The sequence below is a fragment of the Sorex fumeus genome, unplaced genomic scaffold (genome assembly GCF_029834395.1).
Source record: "Sorex fumeus unplaced genomic scaffold, SorFum_2.1 ptg000002l, whole genome shotgun sequence".
NCBI classification, from domain to species: Eukaryota; Metazoa; Chordata; class Mammalia; order Eulipotyphla; family Soricidae; genus Sorex; species Sorex fumeus.
Window position 1 is genome coordinate 60,588,861 of NW_026606059.1, and position 17,267 is coordinate 60,606,127.

General features: G+C 40.5%; 1 protein-coding gene across 1 annotated transcript in view; it reads right to left on the minus strand.

Annotated features, from left to right (window-relative positions):
• Positions 1 to 17,267, minus strand: part of COL14A1 (collagen type XIV alpha 1 chain) — a 253,116-nt gene that overhangs the window by 47,195 nt on the left and 188,654 nt on the right. The window contains exons 38-42 of the mRNA XM_056108162.1: positions 16,979 to 17,074; positions 15,763 to 15,816; positions 15,385 to 15,438; positions 5,117 to 5,170; positions 4,018 to 4,089 (exon numbers count right to left, since the gene is read on the minus strand). Of these exons, the coding sequence (XP_055964137.1) occupies positions 4,018 to 4,089; positions 5,117 to 5,170; positions 15,385 to 15,438; positions 15,763 to 15,816; positions 16,979 to 17,074 (330 nt within the window). The remainder of the gene's footprint in view (positions 1 to 4,017; positions 4,090 to 5,116; positions 5,171 to 15,384; positions 15,439 to 15,762; positions 15,817 to 16,978; positions 17,075 to 17,267) is intronic.

Genomic DNA, 17,267 nt, shown 5'->3' on the forward strand with positions numbered 1-17,267 from the left:
ACAGGATTAGCCCAGCCTGAATTAAGGCCATCATGTTTTAGGAGCTGCTTGTCAGAGTGCAAATAGGGCTGGGGAGATATTGACACTCAGGTGGCAGGTGTGGTACAGTAACATTTTATAACTGAAACATTCATAGGGATTCTGCTATAAATCACATTATTTAAAAATAAGTACATTAAGAGGTTAAGAAAGAAAAACGGCAAAGAGCTTTAAAAATGAGTTCAAAAGACAAGGCGGCCACATGCACAAATAAATTTGCCCATTTGTTTTGTTTGTTTTGGGATCACACCTGGCCTGTTGGGAGGTGACTCCTGGCTGAGTTCAGAGGCCCATTCAGTGCTGGTGATGGAACGTGGAGTCCTGGATGTGAAGCACGCGCTCAGTCCTTTGAGCTCTTTCTCATGCCCACATCTGCCAATTATCTAACCAAATTTAAATTTTTCCTGTTTCACTTCAAAATGCTTCAATGTCTTTGATGGTCTAAACTCTCTTATAAATTTATAAGAAAAAGATTTAGTAATAACTCTCTCTGATGCTTTTTTTTTGTGTGGGGAGAGGGTGTTGGGTCACATCTGGCAGTGCTCAGAGCTCAGTGCTGGCTCAGAGCAAATCAGAGTTGGTGTGTGTAAGGAAAGCATTGTCCTACCTTTTTAGCCCTCTCTGATTCTTTTTTTTAAACCAAACCTATTGTTAACTGAACACAGCTAATATATTCTGGAATTTCTGTCCTTATGAACACATTTTGGGAAGTAAACTGAAACCTGGCATCAAAGATAATGGTTTTAAATATTTCTTCAAGCCTAGAACTGAATGAATAGCTGAACTTGAAGTCAAAGAGTGCTAGAAACAGGTGTGTGTGTGTGTGTGTGTGTGTGTGTGTGTGTGTGTTGCGGGTCTGTGTCCACAAGTATGGTAATCAGTGTATATTTCCAGGCACATGCTCATATGTAGTGATAGCATTTGGGATTCTATTTTAAATGTGCGCAAATTTTCTTCTGTGAACTACTACTAAATTTATTTAAAAAGAGAAGCTATAAGGGCTGGAGAAATTTTATAGCAAAGAAGGGTTTCCTTGTATGTGGCCAACCCAGGTTTAATCCCCAGCATACCATGCTGAGTTCACAAAAATGAGAATAATTGTAAACACTGGGGGCTGGAGCAATAGTACAATAGGTAGGGTGCTTGCCTTGCATACGGCTGACCTGGGTTCGATTCTCAGCATCCTATCTGGTCCCTTGAGCACCACTAGGAGTGATACCTGACACAAAAAGTCAGGATTAACCCCTGTGTATTGTGCATCACTGGGTGTGACCCAAAAAGAAAAAAAAAACTACTAAGACCTCGTATAATACTCTAGAAAAGGACATTGAGGATGATAGTTTTACCAACATGAGTTTCAAGAGTAAAGTAGAACATGGATATCTAGATGTTGAAGGTGTCTTTCTGAAGGAGGAATAATCTGTCCATTAGGTCTGTTCATGGCTTTAGCAGAGAAAAATCACCCTCTCCCGACCACTACTACCTACCTCTCTATTCTTGGATCCTTAAAACCTGTGGTATTTTATTTTAGGTGGTAAAAGAAACTTTAAAATGTAACTTTGTTAAGAAATTGTATGCTATGTTAGATTATACAGGATTGGGGCTGAAGAGATAGTACAGAGGATAAGGCATTTGCCTTGTATGTACCCAACCCAGGTTCGATTTCCAGAATCCCATATGGTCTCCCAAACACTGCCAGGAGTAACTCCTGAGTACAGAACCAGGACTGACCCCTGAATATCACCAGGTGTGACCCAAAGACTGAATAAAAAGAGAAAAAAACGATTTTCTAGAATGATTTGGGTGACATGAATGCAATCACATAGGTTCCTCACCTCCTCCCACTCCTATCTGCCTTTGTTCAGAGAAGGAGATGAGAGAAGGATGGTCAGGGATATGCTTTGATGAGGGAAATGACAATAAGTCCCCAACCAAAGAACAGGGTGGTCATTAGAAGCCAGAGAAGGAAATTACCCTGGAACCTACAAAATGGAAATGCCAATATCTTGATTATAACCTAGCCAGATCTCTCTTTGCCTCTGACCCATAGAGCTATAGGAAAATAAATCTAGGTTTCTATAAGCATGGAGATTGTAGTAATTTGTTATGACAATGATGGGAATAAAGTTCTTAACCTCCTTTCCTTTTACCCTTCAGATTTTACTCCAAACTTTTAGAAAGCTTGCAATAATATACAAATCTCTACACCTGTTTCTCAAGTTCACTGATTCAGGCTAAATATATCACTATATATATCAGAATTCTGACAAATACTCACTCCTATGAAGAATAGGCACCACCAAATGTGGCCTTGGGAAACTTATAATGCAACTATTTCACCGAACAGATGAGGAAACACACCCAGGGGTTTCATTTTTTTAAAAAAATTTCTTCCATCTCCTACTTCTTTCTTTTTTCCTTATTGAATCACCGTGAGGTACAGTTACAGACTTACAAACTATCTTGCTTACATTTCAGTCATACAATGATCGAGTACCAATCCCTCCACCAGTGCCCATTCTCCACCATCAATAATCCCAGTATCCCTCCCACAACCCCCACCCTGCCTCTGTGGCAGGGCATTCCTTTTGCTCTCTCTCTCTCTCTCCTTTTGGGTGTTGTGGTTTGCAACAGAGGTATTGAGTGACCATGATGTTTGGTGTATAGTCTACTTACAGCACGCCTCTCCCATCTCGAACGGGCACTCCAAGAACCCTTTACTTGGTGGTCCCTTCTCTATCTGCCATCTCCTACTTTATAACAGCTTACATTGTCACATTTAAATACCAGCTTAATGAGATCAGCACCAGGAGGATTACCCCATAACTTAGAGGCCAGCCGGGTATCCTAGAGGAAAGGGCAGTTCAGATAGAGAAGGGAGCACCAAATAAAGGATGTTTGGAGGATCCTCCCAGGAGGGGAGATGCATGTCGAAGTAGACTATGGACTGAACATGTTTGCCACTCAATGCCTCTTTTGCAGACCACAACACCCAAACGGAGAGAGAGAACACAGGGGATTGCCCTGCCACAGAGGCAGGGGGGGATGGGGGGATGGGGGTGGGAGGGATATTATCCATGGTGGTGAAAAACGGGCACTGGTGGAGGGATGGGTATCTGATCATTGTATAATTGAAACCCAAGCACAAAAAAAATTGTAAATCTACAACTGTAAAAAAAATAAATAAAAAAAAAACCTTGAATGATCTATAAAAAAATAAATAAATAAATAAATACCAGCTTAAGAGACTGGAAGCAAAACAAACAAACAAACAAACAAAAAAACATACGTGGGGCAGTGGTGGTGGTGGTGGTGTGTAATTGGTACTTTTTCTTATGCTTTTATTTCCATCTGTTTTTGCTTATGTGTAAATGTGATTTAATGGAAACTGTTTTTTTGTTTTTTTGCTTTTTGGGTCATATCCAGTGATGTACAGGAATTACTCCTGGCTCTGAACTCAGGAATTACTCCTGGAAGTGCTCTGGGAACCATATGGGATGCTGGGAATAGAACCTGGGTCAGCCATGTGCAAGGCAAATGCCCTACCCGCTGTGCTATTGCTCCAGCCCCAAATGGAAACTTTTTTTTAAAAATAGAATTTAGGAAAGAAAATTTTATTCTCATCTTCAATAATCCTTGAAGTTCTTAGGTCTGTAATTTTTTCACCTTTGAGTCAGGCTTAATTAATACATAGTTATTGTACTCGATCTCGATAAATACGGTACTGAGTTTACTGAGCCAGACTGTTAAAATTACAAATAATTGAAAACTTCACAGGCAGAAACATTTCTGTTTATCTCCTGATGGCATCATTTGTCTTTATTCATGACAAAAGAGGAGTTTGAGCTTTATTTTATCCTAGGAGCTTCTCTGGGTTTCTCTCTAGATTTCCAGAGATTGTTTGAACTACCAGAGATCCTTGCAAATTAAAACACAGAAATAAATGGTACAATGGAGTGGCTATTGTGGCATACTCACAGGTGGTCCCAGGGAGCCTTGGGGACCCACACTTCCTGTGATCCCGGGGATTCCAGGAGCTCCAGGAATGCCCTAATGAAGAGGCAAGAAAATGGGATAAAGGTGAAAATTCACACAGACTCCTGGAAGACATCAGGTGTCAAGAAGGTACAACACACACACACACACTCAGGGATCACTTCCCCCTCCCCCAAACCTTCAACAATAAGACTTCCGAAGTCATTACTTATTCTTGTTCCCCATGATCAAAAGAATAGGTGTAACATCAGTTTAGAAGTCTCCATGCTGTCAGTTTAGCTCTAATTTTGGGGTTTTTTCCCCCCTCTAAATTCAAGAAATGTGTCTGACAAAAACTAAATCAATACAGGTGATCTTATGGTAAAATGGCTTAGAGACAAATTTTCAAATGACATAAATAGATTATTTTCATTTTTTACTTTTTTGGAGTGTCAGGGATCAAAGTTGGGGCATCACACATGCAAAGCAAGTGCTCAGCAACTCAACTATACCCTAGCTCCTAGGATATACTTTTTTTCGTTTGTTTGGAGGTCTTATTCTGGCTCTGTGCTCAGGAATCACTTCAGGCAGTTCTCAGGAGACCTTTTGCAGTGCTGCAGATCAAACTGGGATCAGCCATGTGCAAGGTAAGTACCCTCCCCACTGTACTATCTCTTTGGCCCACCAGGTTATGTTCTGAAAAGGATGTTTTAGGAAGAACTCAGCATCAAGAGATGAACCGTTTCTCTTAGTAAATAGGACAGTGGAAGTGAAAGGTCTAGCAAAAGAGAAATCTCTTGAATGAAAATAAATACATCAAAGAACAGCTCATCAGGGCTAGAACGATAATACAGCAGGTAGGGGTTTGCCCTGCAAGTGGCTGACCTAGGTTTGATTCCTGGCATTTCATACAATCTCTCGAGCACTGCAGGGTGTAATTCCTGAGTTTAGAGCCAGGAGTAACCCCTGAGCATTTCTTGATGTGACACCACCGCCTAACCGCCTGCCCCCACCAACACACACACACACACACACACACACACACACACACACCCCAAAAGACAAAGAACAGATCATCCCAGTCATTTATGGAAATACTCACAATTGGCCCTGGTGGGCCTGGAGGGCCAGAAGATCCTTCCTTTCCTGGAAAGCCCTAGGGTAAAGAAACATAATACATCAGTATATAGTTGCTTTGTTTGACCTTCAGACTTTGTACATTTAATTTGGTAGGACTGAGTCCTGTCACCTTCTCTGCACACCCAAGCATTCTTTGCTTTCAAACTCTTTGTGGGAACTGTCATTGGCAAGACCTTGTGTCTGTTGGCTCTCCTAAATGTCCAGTACAAGAGTGTAAGTGTAAGAAATGCCACTTATTAACTTAAAAAATTATTTCCAGAAAGCATAACAAATGAGAATGGAAATCAATTTCTGGTGATTAATCATTAGACAAAGAAAGAGAAGAACTGTCAGAACCTAAGAGAGGCTGAAATATAAAATCTTGACTATAGGTAACTCTTACCAATTTAGGAGCATTAAAATATCTGAAATTCTTTAGGTGAAGTCTGAAAAAATATGAGTAGGGCATTTTCTTCTGAAATAACGCAGCATTAACAGTCGTGGGATTGTTAAGTGCAAATCTGGGGCAAACAAATGGGTTTATGTTTGCTTCTAGTAATACGAGGGAAGAGATTAAGCATTTAATGAGGGAAGAGATGAAGCATATTAAAAATACAACATCTTGAATGACATTTTGGGGGGAGGGGCGTCCAGGTGCATACTTGGAGGTGCTCAGGGCTTACTCATAGCTCTGTGGTCAGAGATCACTTCTGACAGTGCTCAGGGGACCATTGGAGGTTTAAGGCATCAAACCTGTCAGCCATGCGCAAGGCAAGCCCATTGGCCACTATACTATTGCTTTAGCACCAGGAACAGAAGTAGATCTTAATAATAGAAGGTCTATTATAGCTCAAAGGGTGACGAGATTTTCAACATAAGTTTTATAATAGGTCCATAAAATTTTGTTTCAACCATCACTTTCTACTACATGCAGAAATAGGCTTTACATCTTGGGATTCATCTCCTATCATACTAATTCATTCCATCTCAGAGTAACTTTCAGCATCTCCTGGCTGCCTCACTCCTCTCACACTGCCTCTCTGAAATCCATGCCACTTTTCCAGGGCATGATTCTTCCCACTCACTTTGCTCATAAAAAAATTCATCTTCTTGGAGCTCCTCACCCCCATGAAAGTTTTATCTCTCCCTGTCTTGAGGTATCAGATTAAAGATTAAGTGAAGACTAGAGTGGCTGAGGAAGGGAAATGGGGTGAGATTGAGAGAGACTGATAGGTGACATGAGAAGGGTCGAGAGAGGAGCCTTGATGAGCAAAGACCCTGTGCCACGCCACGCCTGAATACTAAACCCACAAGTAGACAAGGCAGAGCATTTGTGTTTGTCCTTTTCTGCCGGGCCACCTGAAAGACGGTCTCCCAGTCTTCTTTGGAATTGGACTGGGGCCACATGGCTGGACTGTGGAAAGTGGCCAGTTACAGTTCTGCCTTGTAAAGATTTCCCATGAGTAATTCTCCACTTTCTTTTCCCTTCTGCAGAAACTTTCCAAGTCATATTTTTCAGAGGATTATCTCAAGATGGAAAACTCTCGAGTTTCTAAATGACTCTGCTATGGCAGTTAGCCCTACCATCTTCTTCCCCTGTTGTATTATCAGAGTTGAATTGTCAGCAAAAAAAAAATGTACATTTACTTTTAAAAAACTTCATGCGACCGTGTATGTCACTGAGATTTTAGGGTCTTCTGAGAGGTCATCATGTTTGGTCCTTTACCTACTTTCAGCATACATCTCCCATCCTGAGCGATCCCTCCAATCATCACTGACTTAGTGATCCCTTCTCTATCCCAGCTGCCTTCTCCCCCAGCTCTTGAGGCAGGCAGGGGAAGAAATTATGGAGTGAATTGTTTTGTGAAGAAGTTTGATCTCGGCCAGATCCCACTGGTTGCTCTCATGTGAGTTTCCCTATAGAATGGGCCCCAATGAGATTTTATACACCCATATATTTTATCAGTGGCCAAGGTGCTCAAGGGTAGTTTTCGATGGAAAGGGCAGCTGTGAGTTGTTATAACATCTAAGGGCATGGGGTCCTTCTGCTAGGTAAAGAGAATCTGATCAAGATGCCAATAGCTTCCTCTATGGTGCATTTGACTCCAATATTTCCTTTCACAGACTCTGATAAATACTTCTGACATAAATTAAAAAAAAACATGCTTAAAAATGACTGTGAATGACCTGTCCCCATCATTTCAAATTAAAGTTCACTCACCACACACATTATTGCAACTTGCTACAATGGTTCGACTAAATAAATATCAGTACCCTTTTAGAAATGCAAAGTCATTTTCTCTCTAAATAACTAGAAAATTGAAAAAAATCACATTTTTTATCATACGGTTTTATTTTTCAACGTAGGAATCATAGGAGCAAACTAAACTCTGAAAAAGTTTTATTGGCCAGCTTCACATTTGTTGTGCTATTAAAAAATCTGGCAGAACTCTACAGGATTGGTATCTGCCATTGTGGCAATAACGATAAATAAGAAATACTTTTTGCAAGGAATTTACAATTTTGATGAAATTTAACAGCTTGAAGAAAATGACCATGATAAGGAAAACGAAAAGCACTGTGGTTTCATGGTGAACCAGAGCGTTTCATGGGGTTGTGAAGAAGACTGCCTACCTAGGTGTGGAGAGAGAAGGTAAACTGCACACAAGATGTGGATCTTGAAACTCAGGATCTAGGATGGATCTACTGCATTTGTCTAGGTCAGGAGCATGGCCCTTGGGTCCAGCCTTAGCAAGCAAGTTAACCCTTTGCGGGCTCACATGCCTTTCTCACCCCTTCATCTCAGGTAAGTGACAAAGGCAGTATATTTTTATATAAAAACAGTACATTTGATGAAAAGTAAAAATGCACAGGGCTGGAGCGATAGCACAGCGGGTAGGGCGTTCGCCTTACAAGCGGCCAACATGGCCGACCCGAGTTCGATTCCTCCGCCCCTCTCGGAGAGCCCGGCAAGCTACCGAGAGTATTCGATATGCCAGACACAGTAACCACAAAGTCTCCAATGGAGACGTTACTGGGCCCGCTCGAGCAAATCGACGATCAACGGGAGGGCCTTTACCTTTACCTTTACCTATCTGCATTTACTGGGAAAAATAATTAGAAAATTCCAGCATTGTGTTCCAGTTTCTCCTTAAGCAAAGCTCAATGAATCGTTTTCAACCTTTGACAGCTAAATGTGTGTTTGCATTTTCCTTGAATAGTTCTATATCTAAAATTTTCTCTTTCATGTCATAGAATCCATGTGCTTGTGGGTGAAACTGCCTCACAAAAAGCAGAATCCCTTAATTAAGTAAAACATAGTGAATATTTGGAAAAGGAAGATTAAGTGATAAGTATAATGTAGGAATTCACTTAAATTAACAAATTCATTTTTAAGTGTTAAAGAAATCAGCCACCCACATACAGCGATGCCTTTTAATGAGTGACTCTAGGTATTTTTTAAATCTTTTTTGAGATATTCACCTCAAAATATTAATATGTACCCACAACCCACATTAAAATTATTTTTTTGCTCTGACAACCTGAAAGGATCTCTATAATTTGTTTTCGAAAACATTTTTTGGCTTGTAGGAAATTATTAAGCTATGATTGACTAATAAGTAGCAGCCTAACCAAAACCCTGCCTTTAAAATCACTGCTTTAAAAAACACTAACTTTTTACTATGCCTGAAGTTGGCAAGGCATATTATTTGATAGACATTTTGTTAAATATTGATTTATCTTCATTTTTCTTCCCCATACTCTCGGGGGGGGGGGGTATGGGCTGGAGTGATAGCACAGCGGGTAGGGCGTTTGCCTTACAAGCGGCCAACATGGCCGACCCGAGTTCGATTCCTCTGCCCCTCTCAGAGAGCCCGGCAAGCTACCGAGAGTATTCGATATGCCAGACACAGTAACAACAAAGTCTCCAATGGAGACGTTACTGGGCCCGCTCGAGCAAATCGACGATCAACAGGAGGGCCTTTTCTTCCCCATATTGTAGTCATGCTTTACTCTGGTCACTGGCCTCTTCTCTAAGCTCTTAAAAAATGTACTTACTAGATACTGTGTCTATGGCACCTACAGCATCAAATGGATATGCTCACAAAGAATGCAGTAACTGAAACTTAAGTCAGAAGTCAATTACTAGGGCTCTTTAAGTCTCAGGTACAGGGAGACCTGTAAGCAGCTAGGTGAGTTTGTTGAAACAGACCAAACTCAAATAGTGAGGGCTAAAGAAATTCTTGTAGAAACTCCCAGTGCCCAGTTTCAACCCTGTGGCATGGCTCTGAACTGCTGTGAGCAACAACCGACATACCACGTGGCAACCAGCCATGAGAAATAAGGCTGCTACTTGCAGCAAAGGATTAAGACCAACCGCCAGATGAAGAGGCCAGGCAGCAAAAAGCCACAGACTCTGTAAACACTGGCCCAGCTGAGAGATCCTAGCTCCATCTTTATGCATGATACCAGCTTGACCTTCCCTGGGAAGTCCTCAGTCATACCTACACAGTATGTAGATAGGTGCATATTTGCAGATGGAAACACACACACACACACACACACACACACACACACACACACCACATTATCAGTTTAGCATGTACATATATCACAAGCATTATTTAAATGCACATATAAATATAAAATGTATATTTTTGGTAGTGTGCAGTGATACCTTTGGTAAATTCAAACACAGCAGCAATAGCCTACTGAAGAAATCAGTTTGACTTAGGATAAGTCTAATCCAATATTGCTTCCCAGTGATTCCAAAACCTAGTAGTTCACCAGACCTATATGTTTTTTGATTGTTTAATTCATGTCCAAGATAATCTGTATCTAAGTTTGAAAAACAAGAATCTATCTATCCATCTCTTTATCTCTCTCTATCAACAAACCAAGGCAAAAGAGAATACAACAGCTTGCTCATTCATTTATTTGGAATTGTTGGCTTATAAATATTATCTGAACCTCTAACACAGCGGGTAGGGCGTTTGCCTTGCATGCAGCCAACATGGCCGACCCGAGTTCGATTCCTCCGCCCCTCTCGGAGAGCCCGGCAAGCTACCGAGAGTATTCGATATGCCAGACACAGTAACAACAAAGTCTCCAATGGAGACGTTACTGGGCCCGCTCGAGCAAATCGACGATCAACAGGAGGGCCTTTATTTTTTTAAGCTTCAGACTTCACCTGTAACATGGAAGAATAGTGCCTTCCACTGAACCACGGAAAAACAGTGTCTTTTGAGAGACATACGTTTATTTCTTTTAAAATGTTTTGTCTCTTATATAATCACTTTAATAATTGGATACTTAATATATGTTCTGTTGAGTTCCTATTTGAGGTGTTTGACAGAAAGACAGTGGTCAGGAATAAAATTGAGCCTCAGACCTAAAAAAGATGTTTTGTTCAGTTCTTTCTCTCACTTTTATTTATTATCACATCTTCAGCCTACTCTTTCTACTTTCTCCAAGGGCTGTATGACAGTCAGGGGTGGATGCTGAGAAATCCAAGATACATCAGGGTAGCTCAAAGATCATAGGATAGGCCTGGGGACACACGAAGAAAAGAGAGAAAATAAAGAAGAAAAAGAAAGGCAAGACTAGAATGCTGATGCTTCAATTGACTCAGGAAAAAAAAAAACCTGCATGCAAGAATGAATTCAGTTGCTAAATATCCGAACTTGAACTTTCTTTGTTATTTTTAAAAAATGTGTGAATTTAAAAAACTTACTACGTGATTCTCCCTGCTTTATTGAGATATAATTAGCATATAACTGTGTAACTTTGTATACACAGAATTCATTTGAAATATTTATGTATTTCAGACTGATTTCCTTCATTATCACCTTCATCCTGTTGCATCACACTATTTTGCTTCCCTCCCAACCCCCGGTGTGAAAATTGATCCACTTTCTTAGTAAATGTTGCTCTTTTCAGTGGAGTGCTGAGCCTGGAGAAAGCTTGTAAGTTTGATCCACAGCATCACCCCATGTAACTGAGTCGGATCCTGGATTTCTACTTGGTGATCCTGCTATTGTGATTTTGACACCCCAGGCAGTAAGCAGTCTCTGACTCACTGCAAGCAAGTTTGTGTCAGTGCCACAACTCTTGGTCATTAGAGAATGACAACAACAATAAAGGGGCAGAAAGGAGAGAAAAAAACAATAAGGGGTGGTCCTTCCTTGAGATCTTCTCAACCAAAAACTGAAGCTTGTTCAACCTGTACTGGCTGCCCCCCCTACACCCTTGTACCCCCCCCCCAGTTTTAGACCCAGGATGATTAAGTCTGAGCTGCCTGCCTTTGAACATCATTGACCCCCCCCCCCCCCCCCCGGGAAGAGCCAGAACAAGCAAGAGACATTAAGAAACGTGTTCCTTGTTTAAAGAGATACTTAATCTTAGCCTTTTAATGAACTTTGCTAAAAAATTCTCTCTCCTCCCAGGCTGAATTCAGGGGCTATGATGGTACCAGCTCAGAAAAGAGGTATTATATTTTCCCTAAGCTGGTTATTAAGGGGAGTTTGGATCCCATTTTTAGCAGTCAACAGAGAAAACAAAGAAGAAGAGGAAACAAAAGTGAACAGTACAGTCCATCAGCCTACAGCCCTCCTTGCTTATAGTCCCATTCAGTAACCCAACCCCAGGTTCTCAAAAAAAACAAGAAGCATGTATAGGACAGTATGGATTGACTCCAGCTTCCTCCCTCCGTGCCTGGCAGGTTTTATTTGGGATCTGGGGAAATAAAGGCACAATCATAGTAAATGACTCAGGAGCACAGAGTAAAGCAAAGAAAGAGTTAGCTGTCCTTCAATTTCCTAGACAGGTGAGCCTACCTGGACAGTGTTCTGGAACTGGCTCTTCAGCCACGTCAGCAACTCCATCATCAGTGTACTTTGGCTCTTTGTTTGTTCTCTCACCTGATTGTTTTATTAATGCTTTGTTTTATTTTTGTGTTGGGGTCATACTGGTGGTGCTCATAGCTTACTCTAGGCTCTGTGCTCAGGGATCATTCCTCTGGTGTTGGAAAGTAAGGGGACCAATTGCAATGTGGGAATGGAACTGGGAAAGATGCACGTAAGGCAAGTGCTATAATCTTTGTACTATTTCTCCAGCTCTTGTGTGTGTTTTTCTTTTCTGGTGCAGGTGCCCCTTCTAGAGTGGCTTTCCTACCATGTATCTGAGAGATGCCACCATTATGCAGGTCTCCACGTTGGAGATTCATGTCTTGAGACCTTACTCCAGAGAGCAAGTTTAAATGCTGCTGATAAATGCTTTAGACTTTGTATTTGAAGTTCACAGATAGTTGATTAAACAGCTGGTTGCCCCATAAATATCTGTCTTTACCCACATTTCCAAGGAAGGAAAAGCCATTTGTTTTTCTGGACCAAGAAGAGAGTTACGCCCTCAACACCAACCAGCTTTCCTTCACCTCCAATGTATGGCTCATGAATTGCCTCTTTTACTCTTGAATGTTTTTCACTTTCTAAAATCTTTCATTCTAGAGGCAGGGATGCACCACGCTCCCTGGACTGAGCACAGTAGATGACATCTGGTATGTATTCAGTTATCTAGATCTGTGCTCAATTAATCTCCTAGTGAATAAAATGCCAAAGTACCAAGAGGAATTCATGGTTATTTCCTCAAATGGTTAACTTGCTTGCCTGTCAATACAGTTCTGGGGGCACCATTAGAAATCATATTATTTTGTGTAAATATCAACCTAGAGTTATATGATAGATTACCATTGGCCTCTAATATAATGTCTACAATAACTGCTCCAGATACGCACAGTATTTTAAAAATATGAATCTGGAAACAGTATGTTTCTTTTGAAAGTCAGTTTTAACAAGTAATTTTGGTTTCATCTACAGTTTTCTTAATGTAGGTATAGGGCATATTCTGAAAGTTTGACCACCAAATTTAAGGTAATGAGGAAAATAAATCCACTTAGAGATACCTTATCACTTTATTACAGCTCTAAGACTTTTCATTGGATAAAAGAAAACATGTTTGGACGAATAGAAAAATATTTATAAAAAGTCTGTGTTGGTATATTGGTTTTGAAAGAAATAACTCCAAAACCAAATGATGGAAATGTTAACCTGATGTGTTTAATTTGGGAGGTTTTGGCCAAGACTGGGTTCCATGGATCGATAAATCAAATAAATTCACTGAGCCAAATCTTTAGATTGCCATTTTCAGACTCGTGAAGGAATCTAAGAGTGTAACCACACAGGATCTTAGCCGAAGTCCTTTGCCAAAACATATAAATACTTCTAGACACTCCTTCCACATGGACAAGAAATCTACATAAATCTGACTTCTAGAGAATGCCTCTTTTACATAGATTCAGCTGGATGTGTTTTACACACTAAGTAATTCCATTTAATGGACAGAGACTAAACTCAGATTTTAAACAAATATGTTTGGTGTGGAAAATAAAAAGAACATAGAAGGAATTGAAGGGCCCACACCCATACTTCTATAGAAAAAAATAATTTTCTTACTTTCTAGCAGTACAGATCCCCTGAGCTAAAGACCTACCTTCAGTTAGAGTGAACCTTCCAGCTCTCCTACAGGCAAGTTGCAACCATATGCCAATGAATGTCAAAGGCATTATCTACCAATGAATTGGTTCTAAGTGGCTGCCACTCCACATTCCTCAGTCTTGAGCAAAACTGTACAGCTGCCTACATCTTAAAATCAGTGACAGTTTGGGCCCGAGTGATAGCACAGTGAGTAGGACATTTGCCTTGCACGCGGCTGACCCAGGTTCAATCCCTGGCATCTCATATGGTTCCCTAAGCACCACTAGGAGTAATTCCTGAGCACAGAGCCAGGAGTAATCCCGGAGCATCGCTGGGTGTGACCCAAAGAGTAAAAAAAAAAAAAATCAATGACAGTGTTAGGAAGCCTACCTTTTCTCTCTCCTTTGCTGAAATGTTAATAACTTCCTGTTGCTTTCCTTTGTAAACTTGAAATCATTTGTCTTAAAATAAATAATGTAAGTGAATTTGTTTTGACCTCTCTAGTTTTATGTTTAGATAATCTTTTCTTACCTAAGATCATTGACACCACACACACACACACACACACACACACACACACACACGCACGCACGAGTGCCACTCACATTGCAGCCTACTCTTCAGCCATACCTAATTATGTCCAGAATTGGAAATGGCCCACATTTTCTGAAGTTCAGTCTTCTACACATGCATACCCTCGGCTCCCAACAACCTACCTTTCCTTATGCACTTGGCTAATGTCTTTCAAATTGAGATTCCGTATTAATGGTGCCTCCTCTCTGATGCTCTCCAAATGCCTTCACATGAGGCTTAGTTATCTCTTTCTTGTGCTCCCACAGGTCCCAGGGCTTTAAGCACTACCATTATGTCATATTCATAAATTCCTAATTTGATTCCTCCCAATAAACTAAAATATCTTAAAGGATAAGAACCTCAATCCTGTTTCAGTAAAACCAACTTAACTAAACAGACGACAGAGAAATAGTACATGGGCTAAGTACTTAATAGTACTTACTATTACCAGGGTTAAGGTGTTCAAGTGACTGGCCCTGATACAATCACCGGCACTGCATGGTCCCCTGAGCTCTGCTAGAAGTGACACCTGAACAAAAATCCAGGTATAGTCCCTGAGCACTGTTGGAAGACGCCTAATTACCACTTCACCCCAAACCAAAAATAACACAATAATTCATTGCTCTCCTATCATCCTTCTATTTTTTTTGCCATCCAACTTGAACAAAATCAGAAAGTAAAAAGTTGATATATATTAAGTTGATGGAGAATCCTATAAAATCCTGATATATTTTAATTCTTCTATTGCTAATTTCTTTTACACTTGTGCCTTAAATATTTTATACACCTGGAAATTCTACTAAATCAGTGCTTACAATTCAGTGCAAACTGTATTTTGGCGGGGAAAATGTTCAGAAAGAAAGGCTGCTAATTTGAAAAGATTTGATGGTAGTTTTATCCAGTTTTTGATGAAACCAATTGACATAGAATATGTTCATGGAAGGAAATAGATAGAAGATGGGATGTTTATGGGAGAAACACACACACACACACACACACACACACACACACACACACACACTACAAAATCTGCATGCACAGAGTACTCCAAAGCCTGGCTTATCTTCCTTATGTGGAAACCAGCCAGCAGCACAGTTACTTTGGGAGGAACGTGCTCTACTAACAACAGCCTTGGCTGAATCCTTACCCTTTGGCCTGGTGAGCCGTCACGTCCAGGGGACCCAACACCTCCCGGAACCCCCTAGGGAGAGCAAGGATAGAAAAGTCAGATTCAAGGAAATCAAGTACCCGGGCACCACTGAAATTTATAAAAGCCTTCAAACAAAATTCAGCATCCAGGGGAGGTGACCCTGAGGGAGAACTCAGAGCCCAGAACTTATTCATAGGCAAGAACTCTCCCCGAGGGGAACTCATTCACACTGATAGCACTGAAGGTAAAGGAATTCAGACATCAGGCTGCAACAGAGGACCAGGCATTGCCAGAAACATGGAGAATACCAGCAAATATAGATTCTTTTGACTTAGCAGAGCTAAGAGCAGAGGACTAGAAAAATAAAAATAATACCTGTGGGCCAGGAAGGCCAGTCTCTCCTTTATCTCCTTTTTTGCCTGGCATTCCCTGAATATTTAAAAGTACACGGTTAAGTTCACATAGATAAAGTCTTAGTCTTCTCGTTATTCTCCACTGACTATTTTAACATTTTAAACATTCAATTCTTTCATGCTACCAACCAAATATAGCATATTTCACATCTCACATATGCTCCACCACTTATGTAAGCATTCCTATGGGCTGGGCATTTCTGTTAGAAGAGTTTAAACAGAAATCTCAGTCAAGTGTGGGAAATTCCATACTGTAAAAATGTAGGGGAGAGTTTGCGCATTCCAATATTAATCATAGTTCAGATGTTCAAGCTCTATCTATGTGGATTTTTTTTGTCTTGGCTAGAAATTTCAAAGAATGGAAAAGCAAACAGGACACTTGGCAGGCAGTAAGTCCTAGGCCACGTCTTGGGAAGAGTAGCAGCAATTGTTCATCCTGACATGCTAATGCTTTCACAAATGTAAAACTAACCCTGGAATGGTAAACTCCTTAGCTGGGGAGATACAGTCATATGGCCCAAAAAATTGCTAAAAATGTAATTCAAATAAATCTGTGTGCTTTAAATACTACTGTGTGCAGCAATTGGTTTTATAATTTAAATCTAGATTCTTATAGTGAGATGAATGAGGCTTAGTGAGTGGAATTTAACTGACTTTTAATGGCACAAAGAGCTTCTAACAGAGTGATGTAGCGATAGAAACTCTACAGTCTAGAATCTGAAACATGTGCTCAGTGCCTCGACTTAAATGCCAGTTGAGACAGATCAAAAGAAATGACTCTAGAATCTACATGCACAATAAAGAATAACTTAAATTTGTGTAAAATTGGTTGCTTTCTAGATTCTATCATGTTCCATTTAGGACTTAGTCAAACAAGGAAACAATGGCGGATATGCCATGCCTTGTCTTACTTCTCCAGACAAATCGCTTGTGAATATACCTACTCCTCAGGTGTGTGTGTTTGAAACAGACCTCTGTCACTGAACAAGAAAAGAGGTTAATGAGTAGACACACCCATTACTTTCATGTTTCGATTTTCATTTTAGGAGTTGAAAGGATAAGGGGCTGGCGCTCATTATGAACACACAGAGGGCAAAAGTTCATTGTCTTGATCACTCATAAGTAATCAAAATAAGAGGTAACAGTAAAAGCCATCTGAATATTTACACAGAACTCACAGGCATTCCTTGTATAGACAAACCACTTGGTCCTTGGGGTCCAGGGGGACCCTGAGGTCCTTGGGGGCCTATAGTTCCACGAGGGCCTTCTGGTCCCTGTGGAAACATAAAGAAAAATTATTCCAGAAGTGAATTAGACCCTCTGGGTCCTGGAAGATATTTCTTCAGTAGGCAATATAATTTACTTCCTTAAATAATATTCCCCAAATCATGAAACCCTCATCACATATTAAGATACTAATATGACTCCCATCCCAGGCAAAATGTCACCAGTAAACTAAGAGCACAC